Below are 22225 nucleotides of genomic sequence, written 5' to 3'. Positions count from 1 at the left end.
CCCCCCCTTCTGATACCCCTATCCCTGTCTAACCCCCCCCCCCCCCCCCCCCAAAAAAAAAAATGCACTTATGATGACGACTATATGTTTAGAACAGCAGTCCAGGTGTATTTTTCTAGTTCTGGATGTGATGCTTTGACTTGTGGTAGAACCTATGCACTTGTAAGTCGCTTTGGATTAAAAGCGTCTGCCAAATGACTAAAATGTAAAATGTAAATGTAAATGTCACGGGTGTCTTGGGGTCACATAGCGCACTAACCTCTTCTGTTTTTTGTTTTTCTTTCAGCTCAATTACAAGGCGGACTATGAAAAGCAAAAGATTCAGTACTCCTTGCCTCCTGATTACCCCTTCTTTGTTCAGTCCAGAGCCAACGCCTACAATCTAAGTGATGTGAGTACAACTCCAGTTGAAAGAACCAGACATTGACGTTCTGATTCTTAACAATATATTTTTTTTAAGAAAATGTTTTACTTATGTCAAATTTATTAAATCACTATCAGTTCCTTTACATGCATTTCATGTTGACCTGTTTTTTTCTTTTTTGCCAGAACTGTTATAAGCATGACTGGGAGAAATTAAAAGCCAAGAAGTTTGAAGTGAAGTTTGATGCAATTCCAATCCTGGCGGCTCGTGCCCACACCAACATTGCCAGCGATGTAAGTGAGGACTGGTGTGCATCTGAACATCTTGCATAATATACTCTGGCTCTAGCTTTTAGAGTATTTCAGCAATTATTTCAGCATTTGACAGTTGCCTGCTGTTTGTCCTTTTAATTACAAACATATCTCTCTTGTTCCAGATAAAGTATAAGAAGGAGTTTGAGAAGGCCAAAGGCCGGATGGTTGGTGCCCTCAGTATTCAAGATGACCCTAAGATCATGCACTCTGTCCACGTGGCCAAAATGCAGAGTGAAGTAAGTCAGACGGCGTTTCTCCACAGTGAGAATAAACTTAATCCAACAGCACACCCTATTGGGCTTTTCAGCCTCTGTGAGCAGCAGCTGTGAATTTACTGAAGCTGACGTTCACGTTCAGTCCACTGAAGTCCATGGTTGGTCGCAGAGCCTTCTTACAATTCATATCAGCATTTCTGAATAATTTTCCGATGGACAGAATTACTTTTACTGGATTAAATCCCCTTTTTTTTCCTATTACATATAATTGTATGGTCGCTGATTTGTTTCACAGGGTCATATTTATTATTGAATAACTGTACTTGAATATGTATGATTCATGAACTGCACTTTACAAACAAACACTCAATATTAATATAAACCAATATCTTTCAGCGTGAGTACAAGAAGGACTATGAGAAATCGAAGACCAAGTACCACGCCCCACTCGACATGATGCTGGTCACTCTGGCCAAGAAGTCTCAGGGCATCGCCAGCAACCTGGGATACAAGCAACTGCATCACCGCTACTTTCTTCCCCCTGACAGCGTGTCTCTGGAACTTGCCAAAAAAGCCAACGTGCTCCAGAGCGAGGTCAGCACCATCAGCCATCTTATTTCATAGGACCCTGTCACATTGACCACGCATTTGGAATTGAATGTGCGTCTTTTTTTCAGATCGATTACAGGTCTGAGTACAATAGCTTCACCAAAGGAACCCCCTGGGTCCCCTATGGCTCCATGGACGTGGAGAAAGCCAAGAAGGCTGCGGAGGTCCTCAGTGAGGTACTGTAAGGCACAATAACTGACCTGCTTATTCTAAATGCTTATTACCGTGTGTATTAAAAGCATTTTATATTATCAAAAGACAAATGTGGTAAATACGAGCAATCCTTTACGTTTAACATGAGATTAAAAATAATCGTTAGCTGTCATGAAAATAGGATAGGATATTGAAGGAACATAGTTGGACAACATGTGGGGTTCATCACTATGGCGGATCAGATACTTGTACCACTAAACAAATCGATCAAATATTGTCTGTGAGTTTGATGTGCTTTTTCAGCATTTCAGAAAATGTCCACCTGTCCATCTCAATGTATTTCCACACCGTTCCCCTACAGAGGAATTACAGACAGCACCCCGACACCGTCCCATTCACTTCCGTAGAAGACGACCCTGTGATGGTCCAGGCCCAGGTCAACCAGATCCAAAGGAGTGATGTGAGTTTTGATGTTCACAAATAACATTTACAACTGCGTTACGTTCTTGCAGTGACAGATAGTATGTTGCTGAGTTTGCTTTACCTTAGGTCTATGCTGAGACAGACAGTCCATTATTCAGTCTGCTGTAAGTGGTCCATAGTGTGACAAAGTCTCGCTGAAAAAGAAGTCTTGTCCAAGAGTGACTTCGTGCTCAAAATACTGCTCTGCTCTTATCGTCGTCTATCTGATGTGTGCAGTGTACAACCACTCTGATTTATCTGAAATTGTAGATGATATTGAATTGTCCACTGTGTTTCCCTGACAGCTGAATTATAAGAAAGGGCTAGACGCTATCCATCAGAAATACTCTCTGCCTGCTGATGTCCCAGAGCTGCTCCAAGCCAAGGTCAACGCCTACAACGTCAGCCAGGTGTGTATGGCTGACTGCTTTATGCCCTTCCACCTCAACCTGCTTCTTCAAGACTCAGTCACTGCGTGTTTGTTCCCAATGTGCCTGATTTTCTCATCTCTTTCAGAAAAACTACAAGTATGACTGGCAGAAAACCATCGCTAAGGGGTACGACATGAAGAAGGATGCTATTCCCATCATTGCTGCAAAGAAAGCACGCCATGCAGCCAGCGATGTGAGTCCTACAGATGACATCCACACAAGGATAGACACACAAACACACACACACACACACACACACTGCCATTAATCAGAACAGTGCAAACAAAACCCCTCAACCACACTCAACCACACTCAACCAGACTCACAGATGCACACACATACACATACAGCACCACTAACTTTCCAAGTGAGGCCACATCCCTTACATACACACTCTGCCTATTAAATCTTCAATAATGTCCATTTTGAGTCCTTGCATGTTATATCATAACATGAATCGTAGTATTAAAATGTACATCGTCATTTTTTGTACTTCATCTTGATACCCATTTACAAGGAGTTAGGGACCATCATTTTTTCTATTTACTTTAAAACCTTTTGTTCGAAATACAACTTGATTTCATGTTTATTGGGATGATTGATATGCACTCTACCCTGAGGAAAGGAGGTGCTGCTCCCTTTCTCATAGGAATGCTGTTTACTGTGACCAAAACCAAGATACAATTCTAACATGTCTTTGCACTGTCCTTGTAGGTTCAGTACAAGTTAGCCTTCATGAATAACAGGGGTAAACACGTGGGCTTCCGCAGCCTGCAGGACGACCCCTTCCTGGTGAACTCCATGAACGTGGCAAAGATGCAGAGCGATAGGAACTACACAAAGGACTATCACCAGGCCAAGCTCAAGTACCATACTCCTGTGGACATGCTCAGTGTCGTGCAAGCCAAGCAGGCCTCAGCCGTCAACACCGACATCGGCTACAGAAGGATCCGTCACCATTACACCATGCTGCCTGATGCCATGTCTCTGCAGCTGGCTCGTAACATGAACAACATCTCCAGCGATGTGAGTCCCCAACTCTATTCCTTTATCCCATAATCAACCTTCACCCACTGCCAGCCATCACATCATGCCTTTGTGTGTGTTTATCATTCAGTACAACTACAAATCAGACTACGAGGGGTGTGTGAAGGGGATAGGATGGATCCCCATTGGTTCTTTGGATGTAGAGAAGGCCAAGATGGCAGCACAGGCGCTGGACGAGAAGAATTACCGTCAGCATCCCAGCACCCTGAAGTTCACCAGCCCCCTGGACTCTGTGAACCTGGTTTTGGCCGCGGCCAACAGCAAGCAGCTGAATGAAGTAAGCTGAGTCTGCCTGCTTCTCACCATTATGGGAAAAATGTATCTTAAAATATTGTACCCTAAAAATGTCATGTGCATATTTTTCACCACGTTCTATATACTGTTCATCAACAACAATTAACTAAAACCCCCCTAATGTTCATTAATATGAGCCTTATATTTTCAATGTAATATTTCTACTTACTGACATCTACATATAATTTGTCAGTAGATTCAATAATTCTGATTATTTGTGCAGGTGGCCCTGTATTTGGAATAATGTCTCGTTCACAAGGAAAATTATAAAAATTGCAGAGGCTTGAGTGCTGTGGGACAATGCACAGCAGTGTCAGTGTCTTTAAGTTCAGAGGCATGTGCATTAATGATGGCTTTCAGTTGCAGTTTCAGTACCAAAAACATCTCTTCATTGTGAATCCATTGTTGTATCTGACGCACGTTTAACAGTGGCTGTGTGCGTTTTCAGAGAGACTACAGGGCCAGTGGAGAGAAGGTCAAACATACCTATCATCTCCCAGCCGACACACCGGAACTTCTCCAGGCCAAGTATAATGCTGCCAACTTCAGCCCGGTGGGTAAACACATGTGTGCACAGACACACACACACACACACACACACACACACATAATGTATAGACACACATACACACACAACCTCTTCAACTGAGCTATTTGATAAAGAAAAATACTGAAAATACTGGAAAGGTCAAGAATGATTAACAATAAACACAGATTGATGTTCCAATCTACAGTGTCATTTACAAATATGGTGTCATAAGACATTACTTTCTCATCTAAGCCCGCTAACACTTGTGTCGGTTGTTAATCCGTGTTCTCCTGCTTGTGTTTGTAGACATATTACAAGTATGATTATAAAAGGGACCTGCTCAAAGGTCATCACCTGAAAGAAGATGCTATTCCTGTTGTTGCTGCCAAGTCTTCCAGAAATATTGCCAGTGATGTAAGTACAAAGCTTCCATTTTGGTTCAATTTGCATTATGCTTGATGGTATTATTTATATATTTTGCTATAAAGTTGCTGTACATTTACAGTATAATTAAACATATAACTTTTCTCTGCCCTACAGTACAGGTACAAGTTAGACTACATGAAAGCCAGAGGTCACCACGTGGGCTGCCGTAGCCTGCAGGACGACCCCTTGCTGGTGAACTCCATGAAAGTGGCAAAGATGCAGAGCGATAGGAACTACACAAAGGACTATCACCAGATGAAGCTCAAGTACCACGCTCCTGTGGACATGCTCAGTGTCGTGCAGGCTAAGCAGGCCTCAGCCGTCAACACCGACATCGGCTACAGAACGATCCGTCACCATTACACCATGCTGCCTGATGCCATGTCTCTGCAGCTGGCTCGTAACATGAACAACATCTCCAGCGATGTGAGTCCCCAAATCTGCACCTTTATCCAATAATCTACCTAAACCCACTGCTAGCCATTGCATTATTTCCATGTTTTGTTTGCCTGTTTACTTCACTCTGCAGTACAACTACAAATCAGAGTACGAGGGGTGTGTGAAGGGGATAGGATGGATCCCCATTGGCTCTTTGGATGTAGAGAAGGCCAAGATGGCAGCACAGGCGCTGGACGAGAAGAATTACCGTCAGCATCCCAGCACCCTGAAGTTCACCAGCCCCCTGGACTCTGTGAACCTGGTTTTGGCTGCGGCCAACAGCAAGCAGCTGAATGAAGTAAGCTGAGTCTGCCATGGGAAATTGTTTTTGTCAATATTGTATAGTCTGAAATTACATATGCATGTTTTTTACCACCTTCTACCTAATGTAAATCAATATCAGTGGAATCAATAGCTACAATCCTACTACTGTTTACTAATATGTGCTTTATATTTTCCATGTGCGCTGACATATTCAATTTAATTCAATTTGTATAGTGCTTTTTGCCACAAAGCAGCTTTACAGAGATCTATCTTTAGTGTTATACCCTACATTGTGCTGCAGTATATAATATATGGATTTCCACATATTGGCTAACTTATTGTTTATCTCGCAATTACACCATTATTCTTCCCATCATTAAGCTGTTAAGCTAGACTAATGCCATTGTTTGTCAGTAAACAGTGTTTGTTGGAGGAGTCCTAAAGCTGAAGCCAGAACAGCTAGGCATCGAATGTTCATTGTTGCCAAATAAACTGTACACAATTTTCTCTCGTTTGGTACAGCATATACAACAGTTTTTGAAGCTGCCATAGAAACCAAACCTATCAAGTCACCATGACAATTTGTTTTATGACAGATGATATTGTGTGAATCTTCAACACATCCAAAGTTGAGGATGGTGGCGCATTTCTGATGCCCCTTTTCATGGGCTTCTATATATGCGTTACTTAACTTAATTGCATTTTTGATGAGCAATATCGTCGTTGTTAGCCACCTGATGTGTTTGATTCTTTTGTAGGAGACAGATCCCTTATAAGACTTCCATAGACAAAAAACGTACGACAAAAATATTTTCATTTTTTGAGATATGAGGCTTCAAAAATAGTTCCTTGCTAAAAAAAATGTCTCTTAAGGCCCAATGTCTTCAAAATGAAAATAGATCAATATTTACTGAGAGCAGATTTGAATTCTTCAGACTAGGTACTCCCTAGATACCTACATTTCAGAAGGTGAAGCAGTGTAGGAAGCTCAAATTTTCAGGATTTATATTCCTCATCATTACCCACCACCACACAAAAAATTAAGAAATTCAAGAGATTCTACAGTGCACTTAATTTTAGTTGACATAGAATGGCCCTATTGGAAAAATCATAACAGTCATATCTCCAGAAATATTTACTCAGTCTCATCAAGTGATACGTCATTTTGTAGCTCTCATTCTGTACTTCTGTAAAACTGAAAGTCACATTCTGAAACATATCTGAAATATAGAACTGGTGTGTTTTTGTCCAATAAATTATCGAGCTCACTGTATGTGAGCATGTATGACGATATGCACAGGTATAATGGCAAGTTAATATGTTAATATATGTATGTACCTGTGGGTGGATGGGTATGCACAGGTGTGTACAGATGTGTATTTTTTGCCTGTCCTCTAGATGAACTACAAGGCCTCTGGTGAGAAATTCATGCACACCTACAACCTGCCTGTTGATGCCCCTGAGTTCCTCCAAGCCAGATACAATGCTTCAAATTACAGCCCGGTGAGCACATACACTACAGAGGGCCTACAAATACAAGACACATTGGATCCTTTTTCTTCAAAATGTACATCTGTTAGCTTGGCTGTTACAGTAACTTGTGTGTGAATTCTCTGAATTGTTCAGTCTGCTCCCTTGTTCTCCTGTAATGGAGCAATCAAGGAGATGCAGTACATGAGGACAGAGAATAACATCTCTGTCTCCACAGACTGTCTACAAGGAGGCCTGGAGGAAACACATCGCCAAGGGATATGACATGAGACCAGATGCTATTCCCATTGTCGCTGCGAAGCTGGGACGACATATTGCCAGCAACGTGAGTGTTCACAAAGGTTTCCAAACATGACGCCCCACAGATCTGATACCTTTCATTTCTTCAATTTTCTCAATTGAACTATGTGTGTACAGTCACATCTCTGATATTGCTATATGTTTCTTCCCATTCTGTAGTATCAATACAAGAAAGAATTTGAGAAAGCCAAAGGTCACCACGTGGGCTGCCGTAGCCTGCAGGACGACCCCTTGCTGGTGAACTCCATGAACGTGGCAAAGATGCAGAGCGATAGGAACTACACAAAGGACTATCACCAGATGAAGCTCAAGTACCACGCTCCTGTGGACATGCTCAGTGTCGTGCAGGCTAAGCAGGCCTCAGCCGTCAACACCGACATCGGCTACAGAACGATCCGTCACCATTACACTCTGCTGCCTGATGCCATGCCTCTGCAGCTGGCTCGTACCATGAACAACATCGGCAGCGATGTGAGTGAAGTCCCGTCTCCTCTGTTGTGAAAGTAATGCTAATCTTGTGAATCTGCCGGTCAGTTTCATGGACGCAGATTAAGCTTAGTCCTGGGCTAAATTGAGTTTTGGATGGAGAATCTTCATTCAAAATTGAATTTAGTCTTGTGTCTGCCCTATGGAAAAAAAGCTCAAGCTAGGTTTTGAAACAAGCTGGTAGCTGGTCGACCAATTCAGATCAGCTCCCAGCTCTACATGGTTTAGCTGGTGGAGCTGTTCAAACCAGGTCCCAGTTTGCTCAAGCTATGTTTTGAGACAGACAATCTGGTTGACCAGCTCATGCCCAGCTAGACCAGCTTTACGACCAGCTTGGCCATGCTGTTTGACCAGTTCATACCCAGCTAGACCACTTCATGACCAGCCTGACTAGCTCAATTTTCAAGATGGGCAGGCTGGCATAGCTGGAATGTAGAGCAGGGCTACCATACGGAGAGTGCTGGTTTTCCAGTTTACAAGCCCTTAGCTTTCAAGTCCCTTAATATAACCACAAAACTCAAATTAGTGTTGGGATTTTATTTTATTGTATACTAAAATGTTTTACTCCAAATAGGAATTAAATTAGAATTATGCTCGATAACTCTAAGAATCATGGTGGACATTATGTTAAGTAAACATAGGTAGACTTTGCAAAATGCATGCACATTCTAGTAAGGTTCTAAGTACCGGGAATATCACCTAGAAACAGTATACCGCTCACTTCTGTCCAATAAATATTTGTCTAAGACAGATGCACTAGTGAAACAGTGTTATACAATGAATGTGAAACAGTGTGAAACAATAAATCCTTGCTTTTGGGGCCCACATGGAACTATTCTGAAAGTGCTATACTTTAGTAATGTCAAGACTATTATGTATGATTTACCAGTTTACTGTGCATACAATGACCAACATGGCATATTCACCATTCTCCAGGATGATGAGTTTGGAATAGATTTGTGATCTGATGAAAAGCACTACCCTGCAATGATGCAAATAATTTTTTTTAATATATATTATTTTATCTGAAAGAGAGTATGACTCACACTAATATTACTCTTCGCTCTGTCATATTGCTTTCCTGTCTTATGGAAATAGTGCATGGCTAAGTACATTTCTTCTGATTGCCATCTTCTTACAGTATGAATACAAGAGCGAATATAACAGCTGTATGCGAGGAATAGGCTGGGTGCCCCTTGGTTCACTGGGAGTGGAGACTGCCAGGATTGGTGGAGAGATACAGAGTGAACATAGGTACCGCACTCATCCCTCCACGTTCAAGGCCACAAAACTGATGGACTCCATGGATATAGTCCTTGCCACTGCCAACAATCAGATCATGAATCAGGTAGGTACTGACTAAAACAGAAGTTGTTGGAAAGCAAGTTCCTTTTCTTGTCCTGATGGTTCATTAGATTGCTCATAATTTTTGCTTGATGTTTTTCAGAAAGCATACACGGAAGCTTGGAACAAAGATAAGCTCAAAGTCCACATCATGCCAGACAGTCCTGAGATTGTTTTGGCAAAAGCTAACAAAATCAACATGAGCGACGTAAGTTTCACAATATGCATGCACAGTATTCATACTTGACTGTATATTATGGTATATTATGATAAATTAGTTTTACTATGTGTGGCGGGACTGTAATAATACACAATCACCATGGGAAAAGTAGGTTCCAAATTACAGAACAGGTACTTCCACATTTGTGTGCTGTAATCCTGTTTTTCCCATGGTTGCTGGACTGGTGATGTGACTCAGAAAACCTAAACTCTGATCATTTTCTGTTTCAGAAACTCTACAAAGCCAGCAGAGGGGTATTAGCCCAGAAAGGTTATAACCTCAAACCAGATGCCATCTCAATTCAGGCAGCAAAGGCCTCCAGGAACATCGCCAGTGATGTAAGTTCATTTCCTACTTCCCAAGGTTACGATGCATAACATCACTAAAAATCCCCAAATAAACCAATGCTTATCTATTGTTACAGTACAGGTACAAGTCTGCCTTCATGCAAGCCAGAGGTCACCACGTGGGCTTCCGTAGCCTGCAGGACGACCCCATGCTGGTGCACTGCATGAACGTGGCAAAGATGCAGAGCGATAGGAACTACACAAAGGACTATAACCAGATCAAGCTCAAGTACCACGCTCCCAAAGACATGCTCAGTGTCGTACAAGCCAAGCTGGCCTCTACCATCGCCTCCGACATCGGCTACAGAACGATCCGTCACCATTACACTCTGCTGCCTGATGCCATGCCGCTGCAGCTGGCTCGTACCATGAACAACATCGCCAGTGACGTGAGTTTCCTCTTATGCAGCTGACATATGTACAGTACACTGCCATTGCTATCATTCTGGAGAAACGGGAAGGGTCGTCATGAATTGTTACCACAACTGGGCCCAAGTAATATTAGGATAGGGGCCATGCAGTGGCAACCTTTCCGCTGAGTGTGTTGCACATGCCACTGGAGCATGAGAAGTTGCTGAGCGCCCCGGATCCGTACGGTGACACTGTGCTGTATGGTGCAGTCATTTGATGAGAAAAGAAATGAAGGCCCTGACTCATTAAAGAGTTCAAAATCCTGGTCGTTAATAAGCCTTTTACCTCACACTGAATGGTGCCTCGCCAGTGGAAATGACTGAAATAATACAATTAGCATCCACATTCATCACCAAGTTTTAGTGGCAAAGTAATCCTTGCCACCTGTCTTCATGTATTACTGTAGGTAAGCACTGGGCATCACCAAATGAAGCACTGCAAGGCAGTGTTGAGTTTGAAATAGCTTTGGGATCTGATGAAATGCCCTACCCTGCAGTGATGCAAATAATAATTAAAAAAAATATTTTATCTGAAAGAGAGTATGACACACGCTAATATTACTCTTCTCTCTGACATTGATTTCCTGTCTTATGGAAATAGTGCATGGATAAGTACATTTCTTCTCTGCCATCTTCTTACAGTATGAATACAAGAGCGAATATAACAGCTGTATGCGAGGAATAGGCTGGGTGCCCCTTGGTTCACTGGGAGTGGAGACTGCCAGGATTGGTGGAGAGATACAGAGTGAACATAGGTACCGCACTCATCCCTCCACGTTCAAGGCCACAAAACTGATGGACTCCATGGATATAGTCCTTGCCACTGCCAACAATCAGATCATGAATCAGGTAGGTACTGACTAAAACAGGAGTTGTTGGAAAGTAAATTCCCTTTCTTGTCATTATGGTTCAGTAGATATAACTTCTGCTTGATGTTTTTCAGAAAGCATACAAGGAAGCTTGGAACAAAGATAAGCTGAAAGTACACATCATGCCAGACAGCCCTGAGATCATTTTGGCAAAAGCTAACAAAATCAACATGAGCGATGTAAGTTTCACAACATGATTCGCTGTCATTTGTACTGTACATCTGTATATTATGAGAAATGTGTAATAGTAGGTGTGGTGGGACCACAATAACCGTGATCACAAGTGAGCAAGCTAAGTTCCAAATTACATGACAGGTACTCCCACGTTTGTACATATTATGAGACATGCCTGACATTATGTGGTGGATTCTTATTTTTCTTAGTTGCAGGAATGGTTATGTGACCAAGAAAACCTAAACTCTGATCATTTTCTGTTTCAGAAACTCTACAAAGCCAGCAGAGGGGTATTAGCCCAGAAAGGTTATAACCTCAAACCAGATGCCATCTCAATTCAGGCAGCAAAGGCCTCCAGGAACATCGCTAGTGATGTAAGTTTCTTATGTTCCTGATTCCGCATGTCTCCAAATAGTCAAAGCTTTCATGAAATTCTGTTGCTTTGAGGAAATTTTTCAGGGATGAGGTGCAAAGATTCACTGAAAGCCCCAAATGACACAAAAACGTTTTATTGTCTTACAGTACAGGTACAAGTCTGCCTTCATGAAAGCCAGAGGTCATCACGTGGGCTGCAAAAGCCTGCAGGACGACCCCTTGCTGGTGAACTCCATGAAAGTGGCAAAGATGCAGAGCGATAGGAACTACACAAAGGACTATCACCAGATGAAGCTCAAGTACCATGCTCCCGCAGATACGCTGAGTGTGGTACAGGCCAAGCTGGCCTCTACCATTGCCTCCAACATTGGCTACAAACAGATATTCGCAAGCAACAAGCTTCTTCCTGATGCCTTGTGCTTCCAGCTGGCTCGCAATATGCAGACTATCGCTAGTGATGTAAGTACTGTTAATGGATCACCCCTCTGTCTCCAAGGGAACAAAATAAACCATGAATATACTATGTACTTTTGTGTCACATTTTCCTGAGCTATTTAGGTGGCTTTTACTGCAGAAAAAATTTACTGAAATGGAAACAGTACAACCTGTTTCACTTGCTATGGTCAGCTTAACTATAGGCAGACCTAACACCCCATATTAATGAACTTCATGTCCACGATCTCCACAGAATGTGTACAAAAGTGAGTATGACAGCTTCATGAAAGGCATGGGATGGATACCCATTGGTTCTCTGGATGTGGAGAAAGCAAAGACGGCAGCAGCCATCTTAGATGAAAAGCACTACCGCCAGCACCCCAGCAACTTCAAGTTCACAAAAGACATGCAGTCTATGGATGTTGCTCTGGCCACAGCCAACAAGCAGATTGGTGACAAGGTGAGAAAGATTTGGTGGGTTTCACCTGCCTGAGATTCATGATGGTGTGCTAAATGAATACATTGCAGCATTATTTTGTGAAGTTTGATTGTGTCAATTTTAGGAATTTAGAGGGCTATATCTTGGTGTCTTCCTTGCAAGGTGTCAGTAGTTCTAATGCAATTATTTTCTGCAGCATGCATATGTACAGGCCTGGGAGAAGGACAAGACCAAGGTACACGTCATGCCTGACTCCATGGAGGTGACTCTGGCACGACAGAACAAGACAACCTACAGTGAGGTAAGCCACATGTGCAGATGAAGCACTTCAACATTTTATAATGGTGGATTACGCTATTGATGCGCACTTAAAGGACAGTACTGTCCTGTAATTTTTTTATGTGACCCTCAAGTCTGGAACTATATTCTACCGGTATATGCAGATACGATTGCAGATATGGCCATTAATGCTGGATTTCCTTACAGAAACAGTACAGACTTGCTAATGAACTTGCTAAGAAGAAGGGCCACAACCTGCGTGAAGATGCCATCTCTGTTCTTGCTGCTAAAGCCTCCAGAGACATTGCCAGTGATGTAAGTAAAAAAAGAAAATATGAAAATTTTGAATAATTTGTCTCATTGATGATGTCATTTTTTCACAAGTCATAATAAAAATTACACTGTGAAAAAAGAAGACAAACAAAATAAGTAGCCTTAAACACAAAACCATTCTTTGTCACTTCCAGTACAAATACAAGACAGCTTACCGTAAGCAAGTTGGACACCACATTGGAGCACGCAGCCTCCAAGATGACCCATTGATGATGCTGGCCTTGAACTCGGCTAAGATTGCCAGTGATGCGCTCTACAAGAAGGACTTCAACCAGTGCAAGACTAGATTCAAACTTCCAGTGGATATGCTGGCCTTTGAGCTGGCTAAGAAGTGCCAGATTCAAGTCAATGATGACAAATACAGAACCCGCCTGCACAACTGGACCTGTCTGCCTGATTCCACTGAAGTTGTTCATGCTAAACATGTCTATGACCTGCAGAGTGATGTAAGTGTGAATACATTCTACTATCAATTATCTGCCATGGATTGCCAAGTATATTATTGTATTTACGTTTTTCACTGATTTTGGTTTTACTTGTCACTAAATGAAGAATGATATATATACACATCTAGTAGCTGAATTAAAACAATTTCTGGTCTTTTGATTTTAATCTTCCCATATCTCTTGATGTTTCTTTACTCAGAATGCTTACCAGGCAGACCTGAAATGGCTTAAGGGTTTGGGCTGGGTCCCCATTGGCTCACTTGACGTTGAGAAAGTGAAAAAGGCAGCAGAGATCCTGAGCGAGAAGCTCTACCGCCAGCACCCCAGCACCTTCAAGTTCAAAAGCACAACTGAAGACATGCCACTTGCTCTGGCTAAAGCCAATGCACAAATTAACAACAAGGTATAATCACCATCTTATCATATAAATGGCACTTTACCCTTACTAGTAGGTATAATGTTTTTCATTTTAAAATAAATACATTCATTACTTTTAGAATCTGAAACTGAATTCCAAATAATAACTCAAATAGTAGGCAGAATATATTTGATTCGCTAAATAAATATTTAAATGAATGTAGGACATTTAAACCATATTCTAAATAAACAAAATACACAAGAAATTGTTTTTGTAATGACCTTTATAGCATTTGTACACTGATGCATGGGGAAAAGATTAGCATTACTTTGTGAAGTTAGATTGTGTACATTTTAGGAATGATTATTTCAGAATATCTTGGTGTCTTCCTTGCAAGGTGTGAGTAGTTCAAATGCAATTATTTCCTGCAGCATGCATATGTTGAAGCCTGGGAGAAGGCCAAGACCAAGGTACACATCATGCCTGACTCCATGGAGGTGACCCTGGCACGACAGAACAAGACAACCTACAGTGAGGTAAGCCATGCATGAGGAAGAGGAGGTGTGGTTTTGCTTCACAGATCAGTGTTTTTGGTTTGTTTGCAGCAATATTAAAATGCACTAGCATTTATTGTAAAAACAAAACAAAAATGCTAAGTAACTGAATTAATTCCAAAGTCAATGTTGAAAAGTGAAGTTGTTATTTTATTGGATGTATATATTATTGTATAGCAATTGTGATTCAATGTTGTGATGTTTCTCAATTCAGAAAAAGTACAGACTTGCGAATGAAGAATCCAAGAAGAAGGGCCACAACCTGCGTGAAGATGCCATCTCTGTTCTCGCTGCTAAAGCCTCCAGAGATATTGCCAGTGATGTAAGTTTATTTTTACTTCCAACACTGTACAACTGTTTTCCATAATATAAAGAAGCAGCGACATATGAAGAACAAGGGCAAACACAATAAACCAGTCTTTGTCTCTTGTAGTACAAATACAAGACAGCCTACCGTAAGCAGGTTGGACACCACATTGGAGCACGCAGTCTCCAAGATGACCCATTGATGATGCTGGCCTTGAACTCGGCTAAGATTGCTAGTGATGCGCTCTACAAGAAGGACTTCAACCAATCCAAGACTAAATTCAACCTCCCAGCAGACATGCTGGCAATTGAGCAGGCCAAGAAGTGCCAGATTCAGGTCAATGATGACAAGTATAGAACATACCTGCACAACTGGACCTGTCTGCCTGATTCCACTGAAGTTGTTCATGCTAAACACGTGTATGAACTACAGAGTGATGTAAGTATTAATATAAATTTAACCAGCTTTTAAGATATTGTATAATTTCTTTCCCAATGACTATTTGCTTAAGTTTTAGTCTTTACAGCTAGGTAAGGAATATGTATATTAAAAGTGAAGGGTTTCTGAGGAACAGGCCCTATAGCCTAGTCAATATCCTGACTCTGTTCTGATATTCCTCCTGCAAAGACGGCATACAAGGCTGACCTGAAATGGCTTCAGGGAACTGGCTGGGTTCCCATTGGCTCACTGGACGTGGAGAAAGCCAAGAAGGCAGCAGAGATCCTGAGCGAAAGGGGCTACCGCCAGCACCCAAGCACCTTCAAGTCCACTTGCACCATGGACTCCATGCCCATCGTTCTGGCTCAAGCCAACAATAAATTAATGGCTCAGGTACTGTACGCAATCCCAAAGATGTCAGTGGAGCATTTAGGTGACTTATCCTGATAATACATGCTTTCAATTTGTGGGTTTACCACACAATCATATATTGAATCCTAACCATTCCTGTAATGATTGTGACCAAATTCAATTAATATATTTTCAGCTAATTCAGTTCTACTTTTACAGCATTTGTACACTGCAGCATGGGACAAGGCTAAGACTTCAGTCCACATCATGCCAGACACATTTGAAATAACTCTGGCACAGCAGAACAAGGCCATCTACAGTGAGGTAAGCCATGAATCAGAAGAAAAGAGTCAATTTTGCAGTGCACAATTATTCCACAATTTAATTTTGTTTGCTATGGTATACAGTATATTCAGTACTGTCCAAAAGTCACCCTTTCATTTATTGACTTTCCATTCAATTCAGCCATTCAGTGGATTTATATTCACTGTCATACAATAATACAGGACATTTACTGTATATTTAACAGAAAATTACAAAAACCTCTCCACCATTTCACATAATATGAAATCTATCAGTATCTATCAGTATTTTGCCACTATTTATTTTGTGTACCGTGTTTCCACTTTACTGTAAGTCTTCCATCATTCCAATCAACAGTCAAGTTACAGCTGTGTCCTCCCAACAGAAGTTGTTACCAAAAGTGACAATGACATTATGGTGGAACCCTTTCCCTTCAAAAGTGATTCAAACATTCAAACAAACTGAAACCCAGAGCTGCTTTTTTCATGTGCATCTAAAATGGCTCGGTATGTATGATGAGATTAGACACACTCCATAAGCCAATTGTGTAAGGAAGATGAAAGTCAAAGGAAAATAAGTGAAAAAAAAAAAAAAAACAGGACTAACAATTGGAGTTCAAAAGATTATTGCAAGATACAGAAAAATGGGACTCCTAACAACTGTGAAAGAACTGGTAGACCACCAAAACTATCATCAACACAAACACAGTACTAAAGATTTACCACTGTGAATAAATCTCCACTCTGGCTTCAGATCTGAAGATCCTGTCAATCCTTTCACTGTGAGAATACAACCCAATGCTATGGGTCTGAAAGCATGTGTAGCTGTCAAAAAGCGACTACTGAAGAAAGGAAATAAACAAGAGAAGAAAATTTGCACTAGTATACCTGGGCGCCTAAGTTTTATGGACCAATGAGTCTAAATTTGAGATTTTTGTTAGTAAGAGAAGGCAGTATGTGAGCCAACGAAGCAAGGAAGACTCTCAGAACCATGTCTACAGTCATCAGTCAAGCATGGTCATCCTCTAGATCAGAGCAAGTTTGGGATTGTAGAACAACATCTGGAGTTGGTGGTTTTGTTTTAATTGAAGGCATCATGAATGCTGATAAATACAAATAGGTCTTAAAATATCATGCAATACCCTCTGGACAATGTTTGATTGGGAGCAAATTAATTCTACAGCAAGATAATGACCCCAAGCATGCTGCAAAGGAGATTAAGCTCCTAGTGTTCTCAGAACAATGGACTAGCAATCCTAGAGTCCAGACGTCATTGAATGTGTTTGAAATTACTTGGATCGAGAGTAGCAGAAAATGCAAACATCTTCTAAGACTGAACTTGGAGTGAAGCATGGAAAATATCCCTGCAGATTTATTTGAAAAACAAAGTCTCCCAAAGAGAATAGAAGCTGTAATAAAAGCAAAAGGTGGACACACTAAATACTGAAAGATTTGATTTTGTACATAGTTGTGGAGGTTTTTTGCAATTACGTGCAATTAAGGACTGTGTTCAATCAAAATAATCTGAATAAAATAAAAGGTGATCCCTGACTTTGGCACAGTACTGCATTGCAAGTTTTTCTGTTGACCTGTTGGATGATACTGTGATTATTGTACAATTTGAAATGGCTCAATGTGTTTTTCCAATTCAGAAACTGTACAAACTGGCTAATGAACAATCCAAGAAGAAGGGCCACAACCTGCGTGAAGATGCCATCTCTGTTAAGGCTGCAAAAGCCTCCAGAGATATTGCCAGTGACGTAAGTTTGTTATTCTCACAGCATTGGTAACCTTTTTATTTTTGTTTTTAGTGATATAAATGTTAATATCTGAATAAATGATGCAGCCTGAAATACTCAATAATGTGGTCCTTATCTTCTGTAGTACAAATACAAGACAGGTTACCGTCAGCAAGTTGGACACCACATTGGAGCGCGCAGCGTCCAAGATGACCCATTGATGATGCTGGCTGTGAACTCTGCTAAGATTGCCAGTGATGCGCTCTACAAGAAGGACTTCAACCAGTCCAAGACTAAATTCAACCTCCCAGCAGACATGCTGGCAATTGAGCAGGCCAAGAAGTGCCAGATTCAGGTCAATGATGACAAGTATAGAACATACCTGCACAACTGGACCTGTCTGCCTGATTCCACTGAAGTTGTTCATGCTAAACACGTGTATGAACTGCAGAGTGATGTAAGTATTAATATAAATTTAACCAGCTTTTATGATATTGTATAATTTCTTTCCCAATTACTATTTGCTTGAGTTTTAGTCTTTACAGCTAGGTAAGGAATATGTATATTAAAAGTGAAGGGTTTCTGAGGAACAGGCCCTATAGCCTAGTCCATATCCTGACTCTGTTCTGATATTCCTCCTGCAAAGACGGCATACAAGGCTGACCTGAAATGGCTTCAGGGAACTGGCTGGGTTCCCATTGGCTCACTGGACGTGGAGAAAGCCAAGAAGGCAGCAGAGATCCTGAGCGAAAGGGGCTACCGCCAGCACCCAAGCACCTTCAAGTCCACTTGCACCATGGACTCCATGCCCATCGTTCTGGCTCAAGCCAACAATAAATTAATGGCTCAGGTACTGTACGCAATCCCAAAGATGTCAGTGGAGCATTTAGGTGACTTATCCTGATAATACATGCTTTCAATTTGTGGGTTTACCACACAATCATATATTGAATCCTAACCATTCCTGTAATGATTGTGACCAAATTCAATTAATATATTTTCAGCTAATTCAGTTCTACTTTTACAGCATTTGTACACTGCAGCATGGGACAAGGCTAAGACTTCAGTCCACATCATGCCAGACACATTTGAAATAACTCTGGCACAGCAGAACAAGGCCATCTACAGTGAGGTAAGCCATGAATCAGAAGAAAAGAGTCAATTTTGCAGTGCACAATTATTCCACAATTTAATTTTGTTTGCTATGGTATACAGTATATTCAGTACTGTCCAAAAGTCACCCTTTCATTTATTGACTTTCCATTCAATTCAGCCATTCAGTGGATTTATATTCACTGTCATACAATAATACAGGACATTTACTGTATATTTAACAGAAAATTACAAAAACCTCTCCACCATTTCACATAATATGAAATCTATCAGTATCTATCAGTATTTTGCCACTATTTATTTTGTGTACCGTGTTTCCACTTTACTGTAAGTCTTCCATCATTCCAATCAACAGTCAAGTTACAGCTGTGTCCTCCCAGCAGAAGTTGTTACCAAAAGTGACAATGACATTATGGTGGAACCCTTTCCCTTCAAAAGTGATTCAAACATTCAAACAAACTGAAACCCAGAGCTGCTTTTTTCATGTGCATCTAAAATGGCTCGGTATGTATGATGAGATTAGACATACTCCATAAGCCAATTGTGTAAGGAAGATGAAAGTCAAAGGAAAATAAGTGAAAAAAAAAAAAAAAAACAGGACTAACAATTGGAGTTCAAAAGATTACCAACTGTGAAAGAACTGGTAGACCACCAAAACTATCATCAACACAAACACAGTACTAAAGATTTACCACTGTGAATAAATCTCCACTCTGGCTTCAGATCTGAAGATCCTGTCAATCCTTTCACTGTGAGAATACAACCCAATGCTATGGGTCTGAAAGCATGTGTAGCTGTCAAAAAGCGACTACTGAAGAAAGGAAATAAACAAGAGAAGAAAATTTGCACTAGTATACCTGGGCGCCTAAGTTTTATGGACCAATGAGTCTAAATTTGAGATTTTTGTTAGTAAGAGAAGGCAGTATGTGAGCCAACGAAGCAAGGAAGACTCTCAGAACCATGTCTACAGTCATCAGTCAAGCATGGTCATCCTCTAGATCAGAGCAAGTTTGGGATTGTAGAACAACATCTGGAGTTGGTGGTTTTGTTTTAATTGAAGGCATCATGAATGCTGATAAATACAAATAGGTCTTAAAATATCATGCAATACCCTCTGGACAATGTTTGATTGGGAGCAAATTAATTCTACAGCAAGATAATGACCCCAAGCATGCTGCAAAGGAGATTAAGCTCCTAGTGTTCTCAACAATGGACTGGCAATCCTAGAGTCCAGACGTCATTGAATGTGTTTGAAATTACTTGGATTGAGAGTAGCAGAAAATGCAAACATCTTCTAAGACTGAACTTGGAGTGAAGCATGGAAAATATCCCTGCAGATTTATTTGAAAAACAAAGTCTCCCAAAGAGAATAGAAGCTGTAATAAAAGCAAAAGGTGGACACACTAAATACTGAAAGATTTGATTTTGTACATAGTTGTGGAGGTTTTTTGCAATTACGTGCAATTAAGGACTGTGTTCAATCAAAATAATCTGAATAAAATAAAAGGTGATCCCTGACTTTGGCACAGTACTGCATTGCAAGTTTTTCTGTTGACCTGTTGGATGATACTGATTATTGTACAATTTGAAATGGCTCAATGTGTTTTTCCAATTCAGAAACTGTACAAACTGGCTAATGAACAATCCAAGAAGAAGGGCCACAACCTGCGTGAAGATGCCATCTCTGTTAAGGCTGCAAAAGCCTCCAGAGATATTGCCAGTGACGTAAGTTTGTTATTCTCACAGCATTGGTAACCTTTTTATTTTTGTTTTTAGTGATATAAATGTTAATATCTGAATAAATGATGCAGCCTGAAATACTCAATAATGTGGTCCTTATCTTCTGTAGTACAAATACAAGACAGGTTACCGTCAGCAAGTTGGACACCACATTGGAGCGCGCAGCGTCCAAGATGACCCATTGATGATGCTGGCTGTGAACTCTGCTAAGATTGCCAGTGATGCGCTCTACAAGAAGGACTTCAACCAGTCCAAGACTAAATTCAACCTCCCAGCAGACATGCTGTCCATTGAGCAGGCCAAGAAGTGCCAGATTCAGGTCAATGACGCCTACTACAGAACTTACCTGCACAACTGGACCTGTCTGCCTGACTCCAATGATGTTGTCCAGGCCAGGAAAGCATACGATCTGCGCAGTGACGTAAGTACTTAAGAAAGTCTAAAGCACTGAGGTGAAATGCTGACCACATATTTGGCCTGTAAGGGCAGATATTTCCATAATGGATGTCAGTCTGTTTTTGCTGCCTCATTGTCTGATATTCTTGTCACCTCTGATCTTTCAACCCAGAGTGTCTACAAGGCTGATATGGAATGGTTGCGGGGTGTGGGCTGGGTTCCCAAAGGCTCACTGGAGGTGGAGAAAGCTAAGAAGGCAGCAGAGATCCTGAGCGAGAGGCTGTACCGCCAGCACCCAAGCGGTTTCAAGTACACCTGCACGATGGACTCCATGCCTGTCGTTCTGGCTCAAGCCAACAATAAATTAATGGATCAGGTACTGCACACTGCACCGAAAGGGTGGAAGAAAACATATCAGTAGAGCTACTGGGTGGTTCAGCTTGATAAGGCTGTTCTAGTTTTTGAACGCACCCCTCAATCAGGTATTGAATAGCAAACATGCCAGCACTAACTGGCCAACAGCTCTGCAGAACAGTGCATAATTGGGCATAGAATCATCCAGGGAGGGAGCATGGCACACCAACAACTTCCTTTAGTCTGTGGGGCCACTGTGATCTGCCTGTAGCAGCAGCTCAGGTAGTGCTCTCTTCCAGACTGTACCTCTGTGTTGCCTCTGCTCTACAGAGGTGATGGCCTGGGGCTTAACCCACCATGTCTTTTATATATGTTTTTTGTAAACAGGGCACCCTTGAAAATGAGAGCTTGCTCTCAAGGGACTTCCCTGTATAAATAAAGGTCAAATAAAAAATAAAAAATAAAAATGTCCAGCTGTAATGGATAATATCGTATAATATATCGTATAATGGATAATAATGTAAATGGATAGTCAGATGTGATCTTCTGTATGCATGCTGTCTTACAGTACTGTACATATGCCATGGGAATAAATTGCCAGATGATACAGCAACTGCAAATGCATCAAATTACTAATTTCTCAAGGGGGGTATTGTTTTAAATGTATGTCCAGCCATGCATTCTTGTCCATTGATGAGATCTTGTGAGGTTTTATGATTTAGGATCTTTTACTCAAACTGTACTCGTGTTTCCAATTCACAGAAAGCTTATCGTGAGGTCTGGGACAAAGAGAAGACTAAAGTCCACATCATGCCTGACACACCTGAGATTATGCTGTCCAGGCAGAACAAAATCAACATCAGCCCGGTATGTCCTCACACCTTTCACAGTTAACTATGCTTTTAAGAGGTTTTGCCATTCTTCAGTATGAAATTATTGCAGCTCCTCTAATGTCCATTATTCGTCTTTTAAATACATGCTTTGAAAATGAGCTCTGTGTACTGTAAATGTCTCATAATTCATTCAAAAATTAAGTTTTAAAGTTGGTCCATGTGAATACAGCACAGTGTTGTGTTGTT

The 22225-nt window shown here is 41.1% G+C and overlaps 1 protein-coding gene across 1 annotated transcript in view; it reads left to right on the top strand.

Annotated features, from left to right (window-relative positions):
* The window catches only part of LOC133116644 (nebulin-like), a 79398-nt gene that overhangs the window by 11590 nt on the left and 45583 nt on the right, over positions 1-22225 (top strand). Inside the window, exons 18-60 of the mRNA XM_061226461.1 lie at positions 287-391; positions 550-657; positions 801-914; positions 1290-1487; positions 1571-1678; positions 2017-2115; positions 2423-2527; positions 2634-2741; positions 3263-3574; positions 3666-3872; positions 4338-4442; positions 4725-4832; positions 4959-5270; positions 5374-5580; positions 6945-7049; positions 7255-7362; positions 7497-7808; positions 8965-9171; positions 9271-9375; positions 9618-9725; positions 9812-10123; positions 10787-10993; positions 11088-11192; positions 11454-11561; positions 11710-12021; positions 12251-12457; positions 12633-12737; positions 12923-13030; positions 13183-13494; positions 13694-13897; positions 14284-14388; positions 14621-14728; positions 14840-15151; positions 15341-15544; positions 15722-15826; positions 17457-17564; positions 17689-18000; positions 18190-18393; positions 18571-18675; positions 20274-20381; positions 20506-20817; positions 20965-21168; positions 21909-22013. Of these exons, the coding sequence (XP_061082445.1) occupies positions 287-391; positions 550-657; positions 801-914; positions 1290-1487; positions 1571-1678; positions 2017-2115; positions 2423-2527; positions 2634-2741; positions 3263-3574; positions 3666-3872; positions 4338-4442; positions 4725-4832; positions 4959-5270; positions 5374-5580; positions 6945-7049; positions 7255-7362; positions 7497-7808; positions 8965-9171; positions 9271-9375; positions 9618-9725; positions 9812-10123; positions 10787-10993; positions 11088-11192; positions 11454-11561; positions 11710-12021; positions 12251-12457; positions 12633-12737; positions 12923-13030; positions 13183-13494; positions 13694-13897; positions 14284-14388; positions 14621-14728; positions 14840-15151; positions 15341-15544; positions 15722-15826; positions 17457-17564; positions 17689-18000; positions 18190-18393; positions 18571-18675; positions 20274-20381; positions 20506-20817; positions 20965-21168; positions 21909-22013 (7413 nt within the window). The remainder of the gene's footprint in view (positions 1-286; positions 392-549; positions 658-800; positions 915-1289; positions 1488-1570; positions 1679-2016; positions 2116-2422; positions 2528-2633; positions 2742-3262; positions 3575-3665; positions 3873-4337; positions 4443-4724; positions 4833-4958; positions 5271-5373; positions 5581-6944; positions 7050-7254; positions 7363-7496; positions 7809-8964; positions 9172-9270; positions 9376-9617; positions 9726-9811; positions 10124-10786; positions 10994-11087; positions 11193-11453; positions 11562-11709; positions 12022-12250; positions 12458-12632; positions 12738-12922; positions 13031-13182; positions 13495-13693; positions 13898-14283; positions 14389-14620; positions 14729-14839; positions 15152-15340; positions 15545-15721; positions 15827-17456; positions 17565-17688; positions 18001-18189; positions 18394-18570; positions 18676-20273; positions 20382-20505; positions 20818-20964; positions 21169-21908; positions 22014-22225) is intronic.

The sequence above is a fragment of the Conger conger genome, chromosome 17 (assembly GCF_963514075.1).
Source record: "Conger conger chromosome 17, fConCon1.1, whole genome shotgun sequence".
Taxonomy (NCBI): Eukaryota; Metazoa; Chordata; class Actinopteri; order Anguilliformes; family Congridae; genus Conger; species Conger conger.
Note: the sequence above shows the minus strand (reverse complement) of the source record. Positions and strands in the feature narration are given on the sequence as shown.